Source organism: Aspergillus aculeatinus, assembly GCF_003184765.1.
Source record: "Aspergillus aculeatinus CBS 121060 unplaced genomic scaffold BO66scaffold_100, whole genome shotgun sequence".
Taxonomy (NCBI): domain Eukaryota; kingdom Fungi; phylum Ascomycota; class Eurotiomycetes; order Eurotiales; family Aspergillaceae; genus Aspergillus; species Aspergillus aculeatinus.
Genome location: NW_020291569.1, coordinates 19,662 through 39,287, shown reverse-complemented (window position 1 = coordinate 39,287; position 19,626 = coordinate 19,662). Strand labels below are relative to the sequence as shown.

General features: G+C 45.7%; 6 protein-coding genes across 6 annotated transcripts; 2 read left to right on the top strand and 4 right to left on the bottom strand.

Moving 5' to 3' along the window:
* Nucleotides 1-898: 898 nt before the first annotated feature.
* BO66DRAFT_416406 (DASH complex subunit DAD2) lies at nt 899-1,786 on the bottom strand (the record flags this gene model as incomplete). The annotated part of the gene is made up of 4 exons (XM_025649597.1): nt 899-1,011; nt 1,083-1,142; nt 1,206-1,431; nt 1,766-1,786. 4 exons carry the CDS (start codon nt 1,784-1,786, stop codon nt 899-901), a joined length of 420 nt encoding a protein of 139 aa, XP_025497623.1.
* BO66DRAFT_396706 (shugoshin family protein) lies at nt 1,745-4,320 on the top strand. The gene is made up of 4 exons (XM_025648545.1): nt 1,745-1,940; nt 2,009-2,450; nt 2,504-3,012; nt 3,068-4,320. Exons 1-4 carry the CDS (start codon nt 1,886-1,888, stop codon nt 4,216-4,218), a joined length of 2,157 nt encoding a protein of 718 aa, XP_025497622.1. The 5' UTR covers nt 1,745-1,885; the 3' UTR covers nt 4,219-4,320.
* A 333-nt stretch (nt 4,321-4,653) lies between these two features.
* BO66DRAFT_416405 (PPP1R11/YPI1 family protein) lies at nt 4,654-5,239 on the bottom strand (the record flags this gene model as incomplete). The annotated part of the gene is made up of 2 exons (XM_025649596.1): nt 4,654-4,928; nt 4,999-5,239. 2 exons carry the CDS (start codon nt 5,237-5,239, stop codon nt 4,654-4,656), a joined length of 516 nt encoding a protein of 171 aa, XP_025497621.1.
* Nucleotides 5,240-6,093: 854 nt separating this feature from the next.
* Nucleotides 6,094-10,762, bottom strand: BO66DRAFT_396705 (exportin CRM1). Its single transcript, XM_025648544.1, has 11 exons — nt 10,356-10,762; nt 10,250-10,279; nt 10,113-10,185; nt 9,986-10,057; nt 9,223-9,935; nt 8,390-9,161; nt 7,870-8,340; nt 7,531-7,760; nt 7,088-7,466; nt 6,861-7,032; nt 6,094-6,804 (listed from the first exon to the last, which is right to left on the bottom strand). The coding sequence occupies exons 1-11, from the start codon at nt 10,419-10,421 to the stop codon at nt 6,564-6,566; spliced, it is 3,219 nt and encodes a 1,072-aa protein (XP_025497620.1). The 5' UTR covers nt 10,422-10,762; the 3' UTR covers nt 6,094-6,563.
* A 2,137-nt stretch (nt 10,763-12,899) lies between these two features.
* BO66DRAFT_22338 (acetyltransferase) lies at nt 12,900-15,606 on the top strand. Its single transcript, XM_025642700.1, has 2 exons — nt 12,900-14,259; nt 14,337-15,606. Exons 1-2 carry the CDS (start codon nt 13,365-13,367, stop codon nt 15,551-15,553), a joined length of 2,112 nt encoding a protein of 703 aa, XP_025497619.1. The 5' UTR covers nt 12,900-13,364; the 3' UTR covers nt 15,554-15,606.
* Nucleotides 15,607-15,628: 22 nt separating this feature from the next.
* On the bottom strand, nt 15,629-17,492 carry BO66DRAFT_396703 (porphobilinogen synthase HEM2). Its single transcript, XM_025648543.1, has 2 exons — nt 17,010-17,492; nt 15,629-16,962 (listed from the first exon to the last, which is right to left on the bottom strand). The coding sequence occupies exons 1-2, from the start codon at nt 17,226-17,228 to the stop codon at nt 16,060-16,062; spliced, it is 1,122 nt and encodes a 373-aa protein (XP_025497618.1). The 5' UTR covers nt 17,229-17,492; the 3' UTR covers nt 15,629-16,059.
* Between the last annotated feature and the right edge of the window lie 2,134 nt (nt 17,493-19,626).

The following is a 19,626-nucleotide window of genomic DNA, read 5'->3' as shown; positions in this document are numbered from 1 at the left end:
CAACGATCAGATACATATCCAGCAAGTAGGGCACAAGGCAGCACATGATATTGGCAACTGGCAAGTTGAGCCCAGCACAGAAGGGGTCGTACTCGAACCCGTGCTGCCAGTGGGTAGTAGTAAGCAAACTACATCGACACTGTGAACTTCGCCTAGGCTAGGTATGAACGCCGACCTACGGACCTCACCAGGTTCGGAAGTAGAAGCGGGAAGAGGTGCAGCAGCAATTTAACATGTGACACGCCTGCGGGCCATACGAGACACCGATTTTTTCACAAGTTGAACAGTTAGAAAAGTCTTGTTTGCTCAGATTGCCACTGGCCAGAACACTGAAGGCGACAGAGCAGGAAGAGCCTCTCGGCAAGATCTAGTCCGGTTTTCGGGCAAAGGTTGATGGAAAACCAGATAGCTCAAGAATAAAAAATCATAAGCTCTGGCTTCTATTGTGTTGTTATTGTTGCGGACACACAAACCTTTTGAGTACCCGATTGGCAAAAAAAACATGACAAGTATCTCGGAGGTCAATCCGCGAACGGTACGATCCGAACCAAGCATGAACAAAGCCCATGGCTCGCGAAGCCATCATTCTTCCATGCGTCATGACAAGAGTATACGGGGCTTGGCCCCGAGCGAAAATTTCAGAATAGTCTCAGCTAGGACTGCCTAAGCTCTCTGCCCCGAGGTGGGAAAGCGCATGCTTCAATAGCTCCATGCTCCAAGAATACCCAACGACCGCGAGGTCACAGAATGCAACACCTGAGCTGGAGGTGCCATGCTCAACAGAGACACCTTTCGTCGTATCTATCATATGAGCCTTCTCTACCGGATTACGGCAGCCCATACTTGATCTGATAATCATGGAAAGCTGGCTTGTGCCATGTCTACCAATGATCGTTTATCACCGGTCCCCTGATGCATCTTGAGACTCAGCTGGTACTCTTACGAGGGTTGCGGGTAATTGTGGGTTGTTCGGATCGCTCTTGCCTGCGAAGCCAAGGCTAACAGGATTCACTATGGTTGGCAATATTAGCATAATGCATCCACCAGAACTGAGACACGAGAAGAGTAGGCAAAATGCTCACCCGAGGCCATACTAATCGCTCTCAGCACATTGTCCCAGTTCGCAAGAACACAGGCGACGGCTAACAATAGAGAGCGGAGAGATTCAGCAGCAGCTAAACGAATGTACTGGCCTGGGAACATACCTTCAGTTCCATCTCTAAGAGTTCCAATCTTGATTTCCAAGGCTTGCATCTGTTCTGCCAGTGCACAGCTCATGTCTCGCAGTTGCCTCAGATTTTCTAGCTCGGCCTTCTTTGAAGCTATACGCGCTGCCAAGGCCGATGACTGTTGTTGAGCGACGGCCGATGAGTGATTCGGCGGACGAAAGGAGGCTGCTGCGAAAGTACTCGAAGGTAGCATCGCGGCCAGCTGAAGCAACAGATATCCAGGAGTAAGAGAGCTGTCGCTGGTTACCCTACAGGGGGCCGGAAAGCTTGGAGTTGGTAAAGTGAGAATGTAAGCTCAGTTCATGTGTATGGTCTCAAGCGATGTGGAGTTGTTGTCACAGAGGTGCGGTGTCAGGCAAATAAGTACGCAATGATCCAGAACAGTGCCGTCGACTGGACATGGATGGCCAAGTGCCATCTGAGGGGCGGGACGGGGCCGCCACCACTAGTACAAAATAGGACAATTGTCAACAAGCTAAACTGCATCGTGTTTATCTGTTGCCATCCTCCGTGGGATCTTGCCCAACTCATTCTACTGTAGGCGACAAGGGCCCCATCGCGGAAATCTCTCCATCCACCCGCGTGAAGGGCTAATCAACTTGGCGACAGCTTGAGAAGGAGATTCAACTGCCGCTGTCTGCGTTTAGGACACAAGCATGGCTCGATTGAATGAATCAACGACAACAACAACGACGGAGTCCATCGAAGGCTGTAAGTTCCACACAGCAGAGTCCAACATTGCAACTCCCTCAAAGACAAGTCTCCTGACGGATAACTAGTGAAGAGGCGGTTCGTGCGGCAGAACCGTGAAATCGCCCGGGTCAATTCCATACAGTCCCTCCGCATCCGTAGCCTCGAGTCGGAGGTTTCTCATTTACTCGCCGAAAATGTTTCTCTGCGAGAGGAAGCGATAACACTTAATCAGGAGCTAGAAAGATACCAGGCTGTTAAGATACTCCAGGACGGGGTCTATGACATCAAGTCAAGACTGGATGCTAAATTGACGGAATTGACCAATCTGGTAACTGAGCTGGGTGAGCTACCGCGCGACTACAGAAAAAAGCATAATACCGCGCAAATCAGGAGCCCGACGCAGCCATCACAGTCAGCCCTTAACTGGGCGCGCAAGACCGCCGAAATGGAGCAGAATTTCGCTTGTGAGGAGGAAGGAAAGCTTCCTGCGATACTCGAAGACAAGTATTTCCCAAGAAAGACGCTGGAGTAAGCATACAATGCAGTTGTCTCTACATAATATATATGCTTACTGCTCACAGCCCGCACGAGATACAAGGTGTGCTCGACAGTGATGCTATTGATCACCAGTCTCCGGCAACTCGGGCGCTGGCCACCATGGATACAGATTTTTCAATTCCTCCAAACGAGGAGTCCACAATCAACAGGTCGCTCGAGAGTTGGATGGATCCAAACCATGCCGATGTGCTCCTTCCACTCACAAAGGATCATGTAAAAGAGGAACGCGAACTTGATGCGACGATTTCAGAGAATAATCCTGCCGCTTACGAGGCAGCTCCTATGCGAAAGAACCCGATATCTGGGCCGAGCCTGGGTGCAAAACGAAAGTTCTCGGCAGATATTGAAGACCGATTCGAGAGTCCGCTGAACGAGGACGACGATTTTGAATATCGGCAAACTCGTTCACCCCTCGGGGCAGTCGACCCAATTGACCCAACATCAGGCAGATCACCATTTAAGGAAGACAATCACCCACTTAACGAAAGCAATAAAAATGTCAAGCAAGCAAGACGGAGGATACTGAAACAAAGTAAGGCCAATGTTTAATCCTTATCGTGCGGGTCGACATCTAATCCGAAGTATAGAAAGCACCAATGTCAGCATTCCCTCGCCGAGAAAAGCTTTCGATTCCATGCTCGATGATGCACACTTTTCGCGTGAAGATGATGTCATAGCAGCAATTGGTGATAAGGGGAATGGGTCAGGCCTTGTAGAGGCCACATCATACACGCAGAACAAGGGTGAAACGCTCGGCCGAGCGCTGACGCACCATACCTCCAAAGCAGAAGCCAGGAATGTCGGTATGGCATACGAGGCAAGGAGTCTGGGGTCCCTGACCCAAATCGATCGACTTGAGCAGCCAAAGTCGGGAGCGGATATAAGGGATGCAGTAGTAGGTGGTGCCACTGGGTCATCTCGACCGACAAGGCGCCAGAGGGCTATTGTGAGTTATGCAGAGCCTAATCTGCGCGATAAGATGCGCCGGCCGACGAACGAGTTAGTCGCGGCAGTGGGAGATCGAACACGGAGAACCTCTAGCACAATTGACATCCCTATGAGCACGGGAGAAGATGGGGATGCGTATCGGCGGCGCAAGTCGGACACAGTCAAGTCGCAAGTTTTGGGTACTACAGGGACTGATTCACCGTCACCTGTGTTAAATTCAGCTATGGCATCTCCCTCAAAGAGTATGAAGATGGTGTCACAAAGGAAGCGCAAGCTCTCTCTCGCAAGCAGATACGACCATGCAACGACTCGCGAGACAGCCGAGGGGAGTAGTGAGCGTTCTGATTATCCGTTGACCGATCTCGGGATTCAAGAACATGAGCCGGAAGGCCAATATACTGCTGCACTCTCAATCAAGAATAGTTCAGACGAAGGTCTCAGCACGCGATTCACAGAGGCCCCCTGTGACAGTATGGCAAAGACAATATCGCGTGCACACAAGCCACAGCCAGCTACTGCTAGACAATCGAAGCGGCGCTTATCGAGCCTAAAAGCCTCCGAACAAGACACACTCAAGCCAGACGAGGCGGTCCAGGATTCCCGAGATATCACACCGAGTCTTTTCAAAGTATCGCCTATCAAAGTCAACGAGAGACTTGAGCAACCGGATTACGACAGGCGCGCTTCAGCAGAAATATTTCAGATTTCTTCGACTACATCCGTCTCAGCAGAGACAAAGCAAGGTGGCCGATCCCTGCGTGCCGCCGCGAGAAGGAGTACGATGCTGTAAATGTTTCGCAGCCCTGCCGACCAAGCAATACTATGTACATAATATCAATAATTAGACTGGGTTCATGTCAGGTCATAACTGCCTGAGAAGCTATGGAATGGGAGACATTGCGCGCCATCATGAGTCTAGGTCTTGAGGCTTCAAACCAAACGTATGAGAGTATGGCGTATGTGTTGAGATGAGCAACGTCATAAGGGATGAGTGGGGCTCTCTTTCGCATGGATGGCAACGCGCCACTTTCGAAGCTAGGCCACGCTGGCTCGTATAGATCAATTGGTTTATGGATGTGAATTCGATCATCACGGCTGTCCCTGGATTGACTGGGTTACTATGCTTGAATAAAGCTTGATGCAACGTTCCGAACACATGTGTGTGGGTTTGATTACGGTGAGCTTCAAGTTCTTCACGGAAATCTATTCTTTGCTTCGAGCATGCTCAGCGACCCCTTGTTGTCTTAGGCATCTTCTCGTAGGCATTGGGGCTAAATTTTCTTCGTCTTGTCTTCCCGGTATCGGAAGTCCGTTCTGATGATGTATGTCCAGGGCTGTTGTGGTCACAACTCATGTGGTGACGAGACCGCCGCCCGCCGTTACGGTGAGTCTGATCATCAGCGCCGTTATCGGAATCGGCATCGGACTCACTGGAATCAGACGATTCTGATTCTGAGCTACTTTCACCGACAGGTCGAGCTTTATGGTATATGCAGCAGACTTGAGACAGATGAGCGATGTGTTGTGGAAGGCATTGGCTTGGCTTCAGAGTGGACGGGTGCTTTCTCACCTTTGGAGCTTTTCTTTCCCATTCCTTCGTTGTCGATAACGTCATCTCTCCACTGAATATGCCGAGCTGGATTCCGAATTTCAACGTGCTCATTGGATATGGAACGGTCTTCTGCACTTTCTGCACGTAGTCTCAGAGTTGCTGATATACGGGTTGTTGAAGGGCCCTCATTGGACTCCGCTAGTGACTCGGTTCTGGAGCCACTGGTTGACGTTGGAGCTGTTTGATGAACTTGAGGCATCCTGGCAAGTCGGGAACTCGCGGTAATAGGTATAGGTGATGGGTAAGTGTCATCACAGTTGAGATATCCTGCAATACTAGTTAAGCACAGCGGGCTACAATCATTTATCAATCTAACACAATCCTTCCGTCCTCGGGAAGAGGCCGCTCTCGCCGCCCTAGGTGCAAATTAACTACGTACGTGGGCAGTTAGTTAATCCCCACCGATGAGTAAGCACTACCCTCAACTAAGTAATGACTAGTTAACTAACTGGACTAATTAGTCAGTGACGCTAACGTTAGTCAACACAATCAGTACACAGCAGACAGGCAACGCGATGAATTGGACAGACTTGTCTTGTATATCAAGTTGTATTTAGTAACTTGACACCCTTAACCTATTGCTCAAAGCATTTCAATTGCGTTCTTTTCCTCTAGTTGAATAATACCCCTTGAGGGCTCTAGTAGCAGTCCGATGTCAGAGTCACTTTGGAGCAAGGTAAAATACATAAATCATATCCTATTTCTGATGTGATAGTGAACGTGCTATTGCATAGAAAGAATATACTACTGATGTGCCATCTGGAGTTATCCTATCTATAGAGTAGTAATCTCATAATAATACATATGGAAATAAACCTCCAATGTCTCAAATCAACTAAACAATATATTAAGAATTCACAAAAGTAGGTAATTTTACGTACAATGGTACACGGGCTGCCAATTAGCTTGCGCTGCCTGCTTCTTTGATCCGATGTTCAGTCATGCCTCACTTACCTATGTCGAATCGATTGCAACTAATACTAATCTACTAGATATAGCTCGGATGCATCCTCCTTTGCCATACAAGCCTCAGGCCAGGCCGTTGGGGGAGACGACAAACTTTCAACTCTTGTTGCAGAGTCTCTCTCTAGACACATCATAGTACTATCTCGATAATACCAACGAAGACAAGCCGCCTCTATATGAATGGATATACACTTTTTGAAAGAACCTTCCTCTCTCAAGCCACCAACAAGAAATGATATTCGTCTGGGCTCCCGCTTGAACGGAACAAATGTGTACAAGAATCAATAAATTACTAATGTCAATCACATCAAGGGAGCCTCGAGATGAGATGGATTAGAATTCATTCGCCGTAGAGCATGAAGAAGAGGAAGTAGAAATTCGTGGTAAGATGACTTTGCCCACAAGCGAATTAGTCTTGATTGGGTACGATAAGCCTTGGGCTCTGGTCGAAATCAGAAACCATAATACGACCAGCCATCAAACATGTCACTGCATGCTTCGGAGTCTTTTTCAGCCTCCAAGAACAGAGAGACCTCGGCGCGCAGTTCTCTCTCCAGTCAAATCTCTTCGTCCTGGTCCATTTCAGACGGCTTCAACAGCCCTCCAACTTTCAATGCACGGTCCCGTTCGGCGGCCTTGGCGTCTCGTGCTTCCTGTTCCCTTTCATCTGCATATAGTTCGGCGTTGTCACCCGGATTTTCTTTCAAAGAAATCAAGAAGTCCCGCAGATGTGTCTTGAACTTGTTGAAATCATCGTTGTAGGTAAATAATCCAGCGACGAATTGTTTGGCCGGGATTCTGATCCAGTAGTCAGTACGAAGATTCGGAGACAAAGGCAATCGAGGAGTACATACTCTTGAAGGTTTTTGAATGCACTGTGTAGAGTTTCCGCCAAATACCTCTGCAAGAAATCTTTGTTGGTTGTTCCCATGGGCATTTGGCCAGGAGAGTAGATAGGCTGCTGCACTTTGCCGGACTCTATGAAGTAGAACATACGCGATAAGAGCATAGCTTGAGACTTGAAACCTAAGGCAGAGAAGATGAGTATGGTTTCGAGATGGGCGGAATGAAGTATGCGTACCGGCCTTGTGGTTACTATCACTGAGTACAAAGAACACATCCCCGAGGATCTGAATGAAGAACCGTTGGAAGAATGCATTCGACGTCTGAACATCCGTTTCCGCCATGTTGTTTATGAGTTCAAGGCACATTGTAAGGCCGGTGTTTTCGACTTCGCGGTTGACATGCTTACTTGCCCACATGCAGGAATCGATCACAATCTTGAACTGCGCAGGCTGCAGCTTGAGTAGGGCCGGAAAGCAATATAAATTGATTGCTTGTAGCAGTTTGAAGAACTGCACACGATGGTCTGGGTATTCATGGTAATCCTTGTTGATCATTTCCAAAGTGCATTCGAAGACACTCTCCATAATCATAGGAACCTTATCCTCCATGAGGTTCTGTCGGTATTGTTAGCTCCTAGTATACACAAGCATCTGTAGTAGTGAACAATCTAGGACATACGTGCAGCTTGTGAATGATTGTAGTCATGACACTCAGAACTTCAGCCTCACGAGCATCTGGAACATTATGATTGTAATCCACAAGAACAGCCTCAAGCAATGGTGGTACCATGCTAGCGTTCACCATCTCTAAGTCATCGGCTTTTTGCACGTAAGTGTCTATGAGCTTCAAGATCTCTTTCTTGATTGTTCTGAGCCCTCTGACTTTGGGCGTCTTGGTTGCAATTTCACCTAAAAAGTACGTCAGAGGTATGCACCACAAAGATAAACAGGGCAAAATTGCCAGTGGGCAATAAGGACGGAAAAGATGAAAGAATAGATAATTGGTGTGGGTTATTACCATCTTGCGCAACAGCATTGTTGATGAGTTGACTGGACGCCCGGTACATGTTTAACATATCATGATAAATCCGTCCGAGTTGGGAATAGAAGTATGTTCCGATCGAAGAGCACGCAGCCACATTTGTTTTCATGATATTGCCAACGATCTTGATTGTGTCACCATCCTCCAAGATTTTAGGATTTTGAGTGGCCTGTCCAATGATGGAATCCCAAGCAATATTGGGCAACGACATGAGATTCTCAATCAATCGGTCCTGTAAGCTTTTCTGGCCCTGGGCGGAGATCATATAACCGCAAGCCTCGTAGAAAGTATGAACCTGCTGTGGTGAGAGGTCGCAGGTAATTTTTCTCATATTGCGGACGATCTCCTCGATAAAAGGTTCGTTCTCGCCTGGCTGGAGCGCAACGAAGTGTCGTCGACATTTGTTGGCAATCTTGATGAAAGTGTCGCAAGCCATATCCTGAACACCTGCACGCTGTTAGAAGGAACGCTCCATGCTGGGAGTAGACAAACTTGCCTTCGTGTGTTTCATGCATGAATTCGAACAGCTTGTTAACCACCGTCTTCAAAAACTTCCAGTGTGCCTTCAGGAATCTGGGGTACTGTCCCACAATATACATGATGTTACTAGCGACGACGGCTTTGTTGTCCTTTCCGCGCTTCATCTCGGTCAGGCCAAGTAAATCCTTGATGACATTGACCAAGAATCTCTTCTCCGTCTCTTCGTTCATCGCCCCGGAGATTGACCCAATTGCCCAACAGAGAGTATTACAATTGTTCCAAGACCACTCGGACCCGTCAACCTGCTTAGCCAGCTTCTCGATCATGATGTTTTCTGTGTCGACAACGTCCAGATGAGTGAGATAAACCAGGCATTCGCGAATTGTCTTGTAGAGCTGGATAGTATCGCTCTCCTTGACAAATTCGCGAACGATCTCGCCCTCGTCGTTCTCGACAATGAGAACTTCTTCGGGCCGAACGATCTTCTCAATCATGACGGTACGTAGGCTGGAAAGAACCTCCTCGTATTTGTGTTTGCGAAGGGTGTAATTGGCTAAGGTGCTGGGATGCGGCGCGCCTCCGTTTGACAGCCCGCTTACACCCATGCTCACCAGTGGATTGATGTCGGTGATTGGAAGCTGTTGCATCTCCTCATAAAGCTCTTGCACCAATTTTGTCCAATATTCCAAGCAGATTTTGAACACCTCTCTGTCATCGATTTGACTGATACGGATCAGGTAGAAATGAGCGTGGGTGAGGTAGTCACGATTTGGAAGGGTCTCAACAAGCTTAACATGGCAAGAATATCAGTGCCTGGGGGAGAAACCGACGGATGTAGTGGGAACTTACATTGAGATGAGCACTAAAGAAGCTGCAGAGGAAAAGAGCCAGATTGAGAACGAACTCCTGATCTCGCGAATTGCTCTTGGAATATGTTGACTTCAAATCCATCGAGAGAGGTATGATTGTGGAGACAATCGTTAAGGTCTCAGTGAACATACGGACCAACTGATCATCGTAATTATAAGGATTGCCGATCTGCAGCCCACCGATCTCTGTAAGGCATTTAAGAGTTACATTGCGGTACTCTGCATTGCCCAGAAAGCGGGTCAAGAGGGTATTAATTATGGACGTTTCGAAAATGTATCCGAGCGGAATCCAGTTCAAAAACCGAAGGAGGGTCTCCAGTGTAGCTTTAATCAAAGTCGTCTGGTTCGCGTTATCCAACACTTGGGAACACAACTGGAAGATGGAGGAGAATTCGTGGGTCATAGAGGTCTTCAGGTTCCTCGCTTTCACAGAAGTCATTTGGTCCTGAGAAAAATCGAAAACCTCCTCAGACAACAAGCGGAGGATGGTCATGTTGTTTTCGCAAACTGATAGGCTCGAGTGGCACGATGAAATTATATCGTTTATGAATGTTGGCCAGTTGTGCGGCCATTCTTGCTTCAAGATCGAAACTAGGACCAGGTTCAGCTTGTTCAAGAAGACGCGTTGGCTTCTCAGCTTTTCCTCTGTTTCGGAGTTATCAAGGATGAACTGGACGATAAAATTTCGGATGCCTGGTAAAAGTCAGATAGTTCCCTATGCATCTTAATGGCACGGTCTTTACCTAGGCACTGCTCTCTCGGCAGAACCTTCCATCGTGTCATGATCACATCATCGAGGACTTGAAGAGCAAGATCTAAGCAGAGTCAGTATCCCACAAGTTTCGAGGGACACATTGTTTAGTATCGTACATTTAGTTTGTGGATATGAGGATTCTTGGAGGATATTCGCTGCGAGCATCCAGGCGTCTTCATTTTGTTTAAACTGAGAATCAAGCACGAATCAGCAAAACGCTCCTGAGATGTGCCCGTGGAAGTTGTTCACTTACATCAGTCAAGGTCTGCTCGGCTTGTTTTTGCTGTGCGTAGTAGAATTGGCGCAGATTAGTGAATCTGGGGTCTTTGGAGTTCGAGGAGTGGCGGATGATAACTCACCAAATCGCCCTTGCCCTCATAGAAGGCCCGGACAGTGTTGTCCAACTCCTGTATGGAAACAGACATCCCGCTCGAAAGTTTGACGTTGCTGTTTGGGATTAACCTCACTCAGCCTTCGAGGAGGAACGAAACAGAGTGAGTTCGAATATCCCGAGAAGATTGTGGATTAGAGAAGTGCTGGAGATAGAGCAGGTGGGCAAAATGCTTTGGCGGGGTAAGAGGCTTCCTTGGAGGGGTTCGACGGAGGTAAGGAGAGCTTGGAGCAATCTACAGTTTGAAGATGCACCATTCACGGGGGGGCTGGAAAAGTGGGGTAAACGAACCGCGAGGCAGTAGTAGCTTAAACTGATGGTTCTGGCTTTGGGATAAGGATATGATGTCTGAGGGTAGACTAAAATCAGCAGATGTCTGGCGGTGAGAAACAGCGCGTTCCTCGGGGTGTTGGCTCACTTCTTGGATTAGCTAAGTAGCTAACCACACACTACCTCACCGCTTTCAGGAATACTGCCGCCGGAGCAATCTTCGTGCTGCCATGTCCCTGCGGCACGCTGCCAGGTGGGCTTGGCGGCTCTACCTCAAACTACGACGCTTAAAACACCTTCATCATCTGAAGTCAAGAATTCAGCCTGCGTATGATAGTGTAATTCTAAACCTACCAGAATTTTTTAACAGTCCCTATCACCCGCGGTACTTCGCACGGCCTTTGAAGTCTTCTATGTCTTATAAAAAATTGTCCTTTGGCATATTTGAAGGATATACTGAACAATAACATTACAATGAATAAGCTTTACCATATGTCCTTTTCAGGTGAAGTGACTTATCGTAGAGAAGCTTAAGAGCATAGTGGGTTGGTTTCAGGGTAGATGCCAGATTGAATACAATAGATTAAGTCAACTAATGCAATTATATGACTTCCTCATAACACAGAGACTGTGCTCACCTTTATTATCTCCTCAGCAAGTGAAAGTGTGAGTGACTGTGCTCAAGTGTTTATTACTGGTGTGGATTGGTTTGTAAATAGAACCAGAACCAGAACCAGCCAGCAGCAGCACCACCCACGCATCAACCGCGTTCATAGTCTGCCTGCACCAATGACGGGGGGAGAAAAGGTGGCCAACATTGTGAGCGAAGGAGCCACCAGCAGCGGATAGGCTTACAAGTTGCAAGGTAACTTGACTCGGGAAAGCAACTAAGGTACTAACCCGGGCCCCGTACTAGTAGCTACTACTCCGTACCATAGCGGCCAAAACTACCTGCCTACTGGAGCGCACAGGCGGTTGGTCGGCCTCTACCTAGGTACGGAGCGGGTACGCAATCTCTTACCGCGCTTCCCTCGCGCGGGAGGCGTTAGGTTCAGAAGCCAGTTAGGAAGTGACTTAGTAGACTTCTCCCTACTGCACTGGGGACTTGTGAAAGACCAATGAATCTTGACCGTGCTTGAACAGACAAGCCGAGTTATTACTTGTACGTAAACTACCTAGGTGCAGTACGCGAGTAGTACATCCTGATAAAGGACTAACTTAGTAGTAATTAACTACAGTCAACTTGCCCACTCCCGAATCGGTACTATATACTGAGAAATAAGTTAGTGGTTGCCACCGCAGCTCCTTCGCGCCGCCTATGGCCGATCGCGCGCCAACCCTGTCCGAGCTCTCCCCATTAGCCAGCTGGCAGCCGCAGTCTTTCGCTTCGGAAGATAGTACTCATACGTACTCGGTATTGTACATGTACTTATACAGTACATACTATGGCATACCTAGTACAGAGTAGTACTCCTGTAAGGATAACTGAAGGATTCTTTGCTACAACTACATCAAACATTGTCGGTGAACTTCAAGTCATTAATGAATGTGCAAGTCCTTTGATCTTACTCAACCCCCTTTGTGACCCTTCCCCTCACCACTGACCTAAGTTCCCTCCTGCCAATTCATCCTCCCCCCTCTTGGTTAATTCCCCTCCTCCCGTTGCCAGTCCTTCCCCTGGGTTTCCTCATACATTTATTACCTACCTTGCTCAGTAGCCCTTCTGTTTCTTTAGCTCGAACCTACGGCGGCTTACTCGACAGCTGTCGACAATAACTGTGTTATTGGTTCCTGCATGGATTAACTTGCTTTTCTGTCCCCATCATCCGGCGGCAAAGAGTTTTATACTAATGCGACTCTCTTGACATCTTACTCGCTGATTTATAATTACAGTCGCTTACTTCCACCTTCGTCCATTGACTGCCCTACTTACTGGAGACCTCCCCCCCCCTCCCACCTGATTTGACGTTCCTCCTCCCCTCCCCTCCTCACCCTCTCTCCTCTTTCCGTCTCCCATACTCAAGACGCTACTCCAAGCCGATACCACTCAATCCCACTCAATGCGCAGCTCTCTACGACCGAGACATAGAGCAGTCCCACCATAGTCTTTACCTGACTGCTTTAATCCCAACCTAGACTACCACCTAACCTGAAAATCCGTTGACGACTCCCAGCGCCTTCAATAATAAAAGACTGGCACCTGCACTTCTTCCCTCGGTTTCACTGAGATTTAACCTCTAGTCCCGATTCTATCTTGGTTATTTGCACTTCATATATATGAGGAATCAGCACTGCTTTCCTTGAGGCCGTAGCGCAAAGTCCCTGACAACCATACAAGCATACATCTGCGGAACGTTTGCTACTCTTGCCTCGCCGATAGCCGAGTATTGGTCGCGATATATGAATGTCTCGCTAGACAGTTGGACTTCAGTGTCACGCGATTCGGTTTGAACCACTCCAATAATCCAATCACCCGGGGCACGAATCGCTACCACGACTGGGAGGGTATCTTTGCGCTCTGTCTGAGGGATCATGACCCTCAGTAAATGACTAGTAGGTTTTACGACAAGTCAATGACTGGCATTCCGTGCTACAATCGTGTTTGAATGGCGACGACGATTCCTGAATCATCATATCACCAATCGTCTCATACTTGATATACTTCCACTGCCTGGTTGGATCTGATTCAGGCAACTACAATTGGATCATGACTACCGTGGCATCTGCGTCGGTGATGCAAGACCACGAGACCGAGAAGGAATCGAAGGCAGGGAACAGCCCTTCGCGATTCACAGCAGTTAATGGCAAAGAATCGTTGGGCAGTGGCACAGCCACTCCCATCACAAGCACAAGCAGGATCTCTGCGCGTGAGAATCCGACTCTAGAGAGTTCCGCCTCTGACAGAACCCCGAAAAATGGTGCTCATGCTCCTTCGCGACACGATGAGTCTCCGAGGAATCCTGGGTATGCAGAGCGGGATAGCGCCGAATGCGACCAGGATGACCAACGATCACGCCGTTCATTTTCTTCCGCAGAAGCCCTCGGCAGAAGTAAGCGCAAGAGATCGGGATCAAGAGAAGAGCATGAAGGCCACAGTATATCTCATAAGGCACCTAGAAGCCCAGACCCACGCCCAGACGACAGCATAGCATCAAGCATTCAGCCGTCTCCGTCGAACGGCGTTGTAACATCTCAAGGAGAATCCGATGTCAAACAGACGCCTACTCATTCTCGACTGGACGAAAATGGCGACATTCGCACAACATCAACAGGCACAGCGTGGAATGAGATCGATTCTCAGTTAATTAAGCAAGCGCAGCGTGCGCAGCATCTCGATGCTACGGACGCCCAACTGGCAGAAGCGCTTCAGCGAGAGGCCAATGGTCATGAGTCGCCAAAAGGTTGGAGCACTAGCAATCGTCCAACGGAAAGTTCTGTGCAGAGTGAACAGTCCGCCTCGATGCCAATTATTTCACAGGAGCGGGCACACCCTGCTGTTCAGGTCGCACCAAAACGAAAACGTGTTTTTAGTAATCGAACCAAAACCGGCTGCATGACTTGTCGGCGGAGAAAGAAGAAATGCGACGAGCAGCACCCTGCTTGTAAGTCCCATACACTACTACACTTTAGCGTAGGATATGTTTTTGGTTACAATGGTCTCAATTCTAACACCACATAGGCAACAATTGCATCAGGGGAGGATTCTTGTGCGAAGGCTACTCATCTCGGAGCACATGGCAGAAGCCGTCACCCTCAAAGCCACCTGTACCTCTACAATCGAAAGAGGGTTACAACGAAATAAGTAGTCAATATATGCATGATATCAACCAACCACATGAAAGGCCCCCAGCCTTGACGGAACATATAGAAACCAGCAAGATGAGACCGATCGTCGTTGAAGATGCCGACCGTTCTACTTCCCAATTCAGCACCAGTCCAACAGGCGTTAATTCTGGTCGTGGTTGGACTAAGCGGACATGGGGAGGAAGCAACCATCCGGCGTATATACCGGATCATCTAACGAAGTCAGACTACCGCGATGTTCCATCAATTCATGAGCTATCTCGGGAGGGCCACTCGAAGTCAGATTATGCCATCGTACCGCCAATCAGGGAACTCTCTCACGGCAACCATCCAAAATCAGGTGCTTCCCTGTTCCAAAGTGGGATCGATCAACGACCGGCACACAGCAGCAATCTAGATACCAGCAGTCCGCAGGCTCAGGCACGCATGGCTTTGAGTATTGAACATCAGCTGTCTACACGGACCGTATCCGGGGAGGAAACGGAGAAAGAGAAAATGATGCGCGGCGAGCTTTACCGGCCCTACGATGTTCAACTTGTAGAAGAAAGGGACCGTTGTAAGGCTGCCTTATGGAGGTTCAACAATGCGTGCAACCCAGTATCGGGGCTTAGCACTAAGGAACAAATGCGCCTGCTCAGAGAGGTTTTTATCCCTCCTGTCTCGGCATCCAATTCCCCTTCTGGCGCTTCCACATCCCGTTCTTCTGGGACAATTGGCCAAGGTGCAATTGTTGAGGCACCTTTTCACTGTCATTATGGTTACAATGTGCACCTAGGTGAAGACGTTATGATTTCCGAGGACTGCCTTTTTGTGGACGACTGCCCCATCACCATTGGAGCGCACACGTGGATCGGTCCTCGAGTCACGATAATAAGTTCGACGGCTCATGCAAATATGCAAGAACGCAAAGGCTCGCAGAGTCGCTATCAAGGGCGCTCCGTTGCTATTGAAGAAGATTGCTATGTTGGCGCTGGCTGTACGATCTACCCTGGTGTCCGTCTTCGCCGCGGTGCATACGTTGCTCCAGGTGAGGTGGTAAAGTCCGATATAGTAGCCTATGGCTTTCAGGGGTTGAAGCCTGGGTATATGTGATGTATGAAAATTAACTGGCATGACGGAGAGACATGTTCTTTACTATCGATTTAGATTGCTGAAATATGTAAGCTCTGAGTTTCATTGAACTGTCTATCATGCTAGTTAAGAGGAACGAAACCTACACAGTATACTGAGTCTCCGTGCTTTGCCCACGTTGGAAACCAACTCTATATTTAAGCTAAGTGTATTAGTGCGTGCTCTTAAACAAACAACATGTTCCACTTGTCTGGTTAATATGACTTTGGGAGCTCGGTTCGGTGCACACAGAGCAAGCATGAAAACCCGTGCAACAGGTGGTGGGTCACCGTTCATATCATACTTAGTGCAGACTGACTTTGCATTCAGCCGGGTTCCCTCATCGAGAGGACCAGTGAATATAGGCTTGAATCAAGGCTAGACTTCCGAATATAAACATACAAGGCAGAAAGCACCTCACATAGGGAAGCTCTATGAGATGGAAGGTATCGCAGATTTCCGCGCTGACACATGGCCCCGAAGCATGGTCATAGCCAATCCAAAAACTCCGGGACAAAGTAGCTCACAACAATTCCTGCACCAGCTCTCAGGATGCCTTCTGTACTCTCAAACGCCATAGATTTCAGATCGAAAACACCAGCTTTTGCCCCTGCATGTATCATGGCATATTCGCCACTAACTTGATATGCTGCGATGGGCATGTCCTGCGCAAGCTCTTTCGCGTCTCTAATTATGTCCAAGTAACTGCTCGCGGGCTTTACCATGATGATGTCAGCGCCCTCACTAATATCCCTCTGTATCGCTCGCCGAGCAAGTCCCCTACCCCCGGGAGGCAGCTGATAACACCTGCGATCACCAAAGGAGGGGCATGAGCCTGCTGCATCGCGGAAAGGGCCGTATAAGCATCCACTGAACTTCGCGCTGTAGGACATGAGGAGGACCCGATGAGCCATTCCAGCCTCAATCAGCTTGAGTTTTATGGCGCGTACACGTCCATCGTTCATGTCCGATGGAGCAACGCAGTGGGCGCCTGCTGCAGCGTAGGCCAGAGCGACATCAGAGATTCGATCGACGGACTGCGCATTATCTAATGTGCCATCTTCGCGAAGAATCCCACAGTGACCATGAGATGTATATTCGCAAAGACATACATCAGTTACGATGTAGAGCTGGGGAAAACGCGATCGAAGGAGGCGGATGGCCTGGACTACTGGCCCGTTCGGATCGTCCGCGGCAGTCCCAAGAGCATCTTTGGCGGACGGGTGCAATGGAACTCCAAAAAGGATTACAGATCGCAGTCCTTTGTGAACAAGGGGCCTCAAGAATGTAACCAGGCGGTTCAGTCCTCGACGGCATTGATTAGGGAGTGACGGAATTGGCGTCTCTTCATCAGGATTGTCCGTGATGAAGAGCGGATATATGAGCATTTCCTGTAGCGAGTTAGATTGTAAGACTAAGCTCCTACATGACTACCGACCTTGGTAAGCTGCTTTTCGGCTTGCCATGATCTGCTTAAAGGATGGCTATAACCCGAGTGAAGCTGGCTGGAGATATCACCAGATATGCTGACGCTGGTGGCGGCTGTACTGGTATAGGAGCGAGCAGTGGCCTGGGATCGGGCGTGGGATATTTGGGAACTTCGGTCATCATGCACATCTCGGAAGGCGAGATCTGAGACAAGATTGGAGAAAGACATGGCTAGGTAGCAATCTCCAGTCTATTGCGATGTTGGGATATGACTTGTGATGATATATGTTGTAAGTGGAGAAAAAAAAGAATTCCACTATTGCAGACACTTCAGTTTTGGAATGCTGTAAAGTGCTTTGAGATTTGGCCACCAAAGGCCGTTGTTAGACTTCTTAGTCAGTAGTATTACATATAAACCAGTATGATTCGCTGCGGACAGTATTGACAGGGTACTCCGTACCACCAGCTCAGGGAGGGAGGGTCAGAAATTACGGAGTAGTGCGGAGAGATTAGAACTATGTGCCCCCCCGGGGACCAGCTCAGCGTGGTCCGGAAAAAGTTCATCGTAGCCCAAAATCTCTACCGCCCAGGGCAGAATTTTGAATCATATTACTTTGCCACCGCGGCCGCCAGTTACCGCGCAGTTTAGAGCCCAGGTCCGTTGTCAGTGTTCCTCACCAGGTGGCCCGAAGGCCTCGTGGCCTGAAGGCCTCTGGATATCATGGCCTCGATATGACGAATAAAAGCTTGCTGTCGAAGAAAGCCAGTTGGCTGCAGCCCCCGAGAAAGGCAGGAAGAGGCAGCCTATTAGTATGCGGACTGGCTGGCAGTATACTAGTAGTAGTTATATCTTAATAAACATAGTATTAAAGATAACATTAGTTAGGCTCTAGAATCAACTTAAAAATCTTATATATAATATAAAGCAGATTATTTATTTTACTATTTTCTTTCCGAAGAAATACTAAAAGTTGGTAATTTTTTTTAATTTAAAAAATATTTCAATAAAAAAAGTTGTACTTTAAATATTTAATAAGAATATATTTAACTAATTAGAATTTTTATTTATAGAAATATATAATTAATTTAATAGTATTAATAATCTCTAAATATATATTTAGAATAATGTTATTAATTAGTATTTAGATTAGTATTAAAAACTATATCTAATATAGATTTATATATAAACTAAAAATATATTTATTTCTTATTATATTAATAAAATATAATAAATACAAAAACTATATAAATTACTAGTTCTATTAGTTTTTTATTATCACTTAACTAAATCCCGGAGCTATTAATATATAATAAATATTAATATAAATATCAGACCGCACAACCGAACAGTGCAGCCGCACAACCAAACTATAGTCTTAGACTACAGACTGGACTGCTGTACAGTAGTAATATATATATAATATGTAATATAGTTTTAGATTATATTACAGGCTGCAGTCTTTTTTAAAATATAGTATATATAATATATAATTGTTAAGGGAAAAGGTCAGTTAGGTAGGAAATAGTAGCAGTACTACCTGCACTTATGGCTGCACTTATAGAGGCTGCTGCCTACTGTAGCAGCGGCTATATATCTAATATAATCTAAATAATATTAGAAAATAATATTAATAAAATTATTATGATTAAATATTTATATTTTAGTTTATAATATATTAGTAGTATTTTTATTTTATTTCTTATTTCTTATTTCTTTTTTTTATTTTTTATCTTTTATTTTTTATTATTTGTTGGAGTTTCAGTTCTTTCAGATAAGGTTCAATTAACTTTCACTTTTCCATACAAATTGTGTGTAGAAGTGAGGTGAAAGTAAAGTTAAAGTAAAAAATTATAAAATCAAAAGAATTAAAGATTTAATAAATAAGAAAATAAATAGAATAGCAAATTTAATATATAATTCTAATTAATAAAACTAAACTAAACTAAATAGAAATAATAAGAAATATTAGACTATTTAAACTATTTTTTTTATTTACTAATTTTCTAAACAGAAAACTAGAAATATTTAATAAATAGAAATAAGAATATAAGAATAAAATAAATAAAATAAACTAGAATAATAGTTCTTATTTAAATAACTAAATTAAAAAGACTAGAACTTAGAATTTTAATATTTAGATAATCTTTTAGTCTAATATATTCCCGCAGTTTTAAAAAATAATAATTTCTATTAAAATTAGAATAAATAGATTAATAAATAAATAAAATAAATAGAATACTAAAATAAAAAATAATTGATTAATTAAATTTTTATTATATTAAATTATTAAATAAAATATTAGTATTTCTAACTGCTAAATTACTTAATTAAATTATTTATTTTTATTTTATTAATTAAAATTTAATAAATATTAACAGTTTTATTTAGAGTTTTCTATCTAAACTAATAATTAGCTATATTAATATATTTTAAACTAGTCTAAAAAAATAAGACTAATTAATAATTAAATTATTTAAATATTATTATATAATATTAAAAGATAATATTTAGAGTTAAACTTTATTTATATAAAAAATTATCTTTATTAAAAAAGTTATTTAGCTAAGATACTTAGAGCTAATAGTTTTATTTTAATTATTAAAAAAATTATATAATATTATTTTTT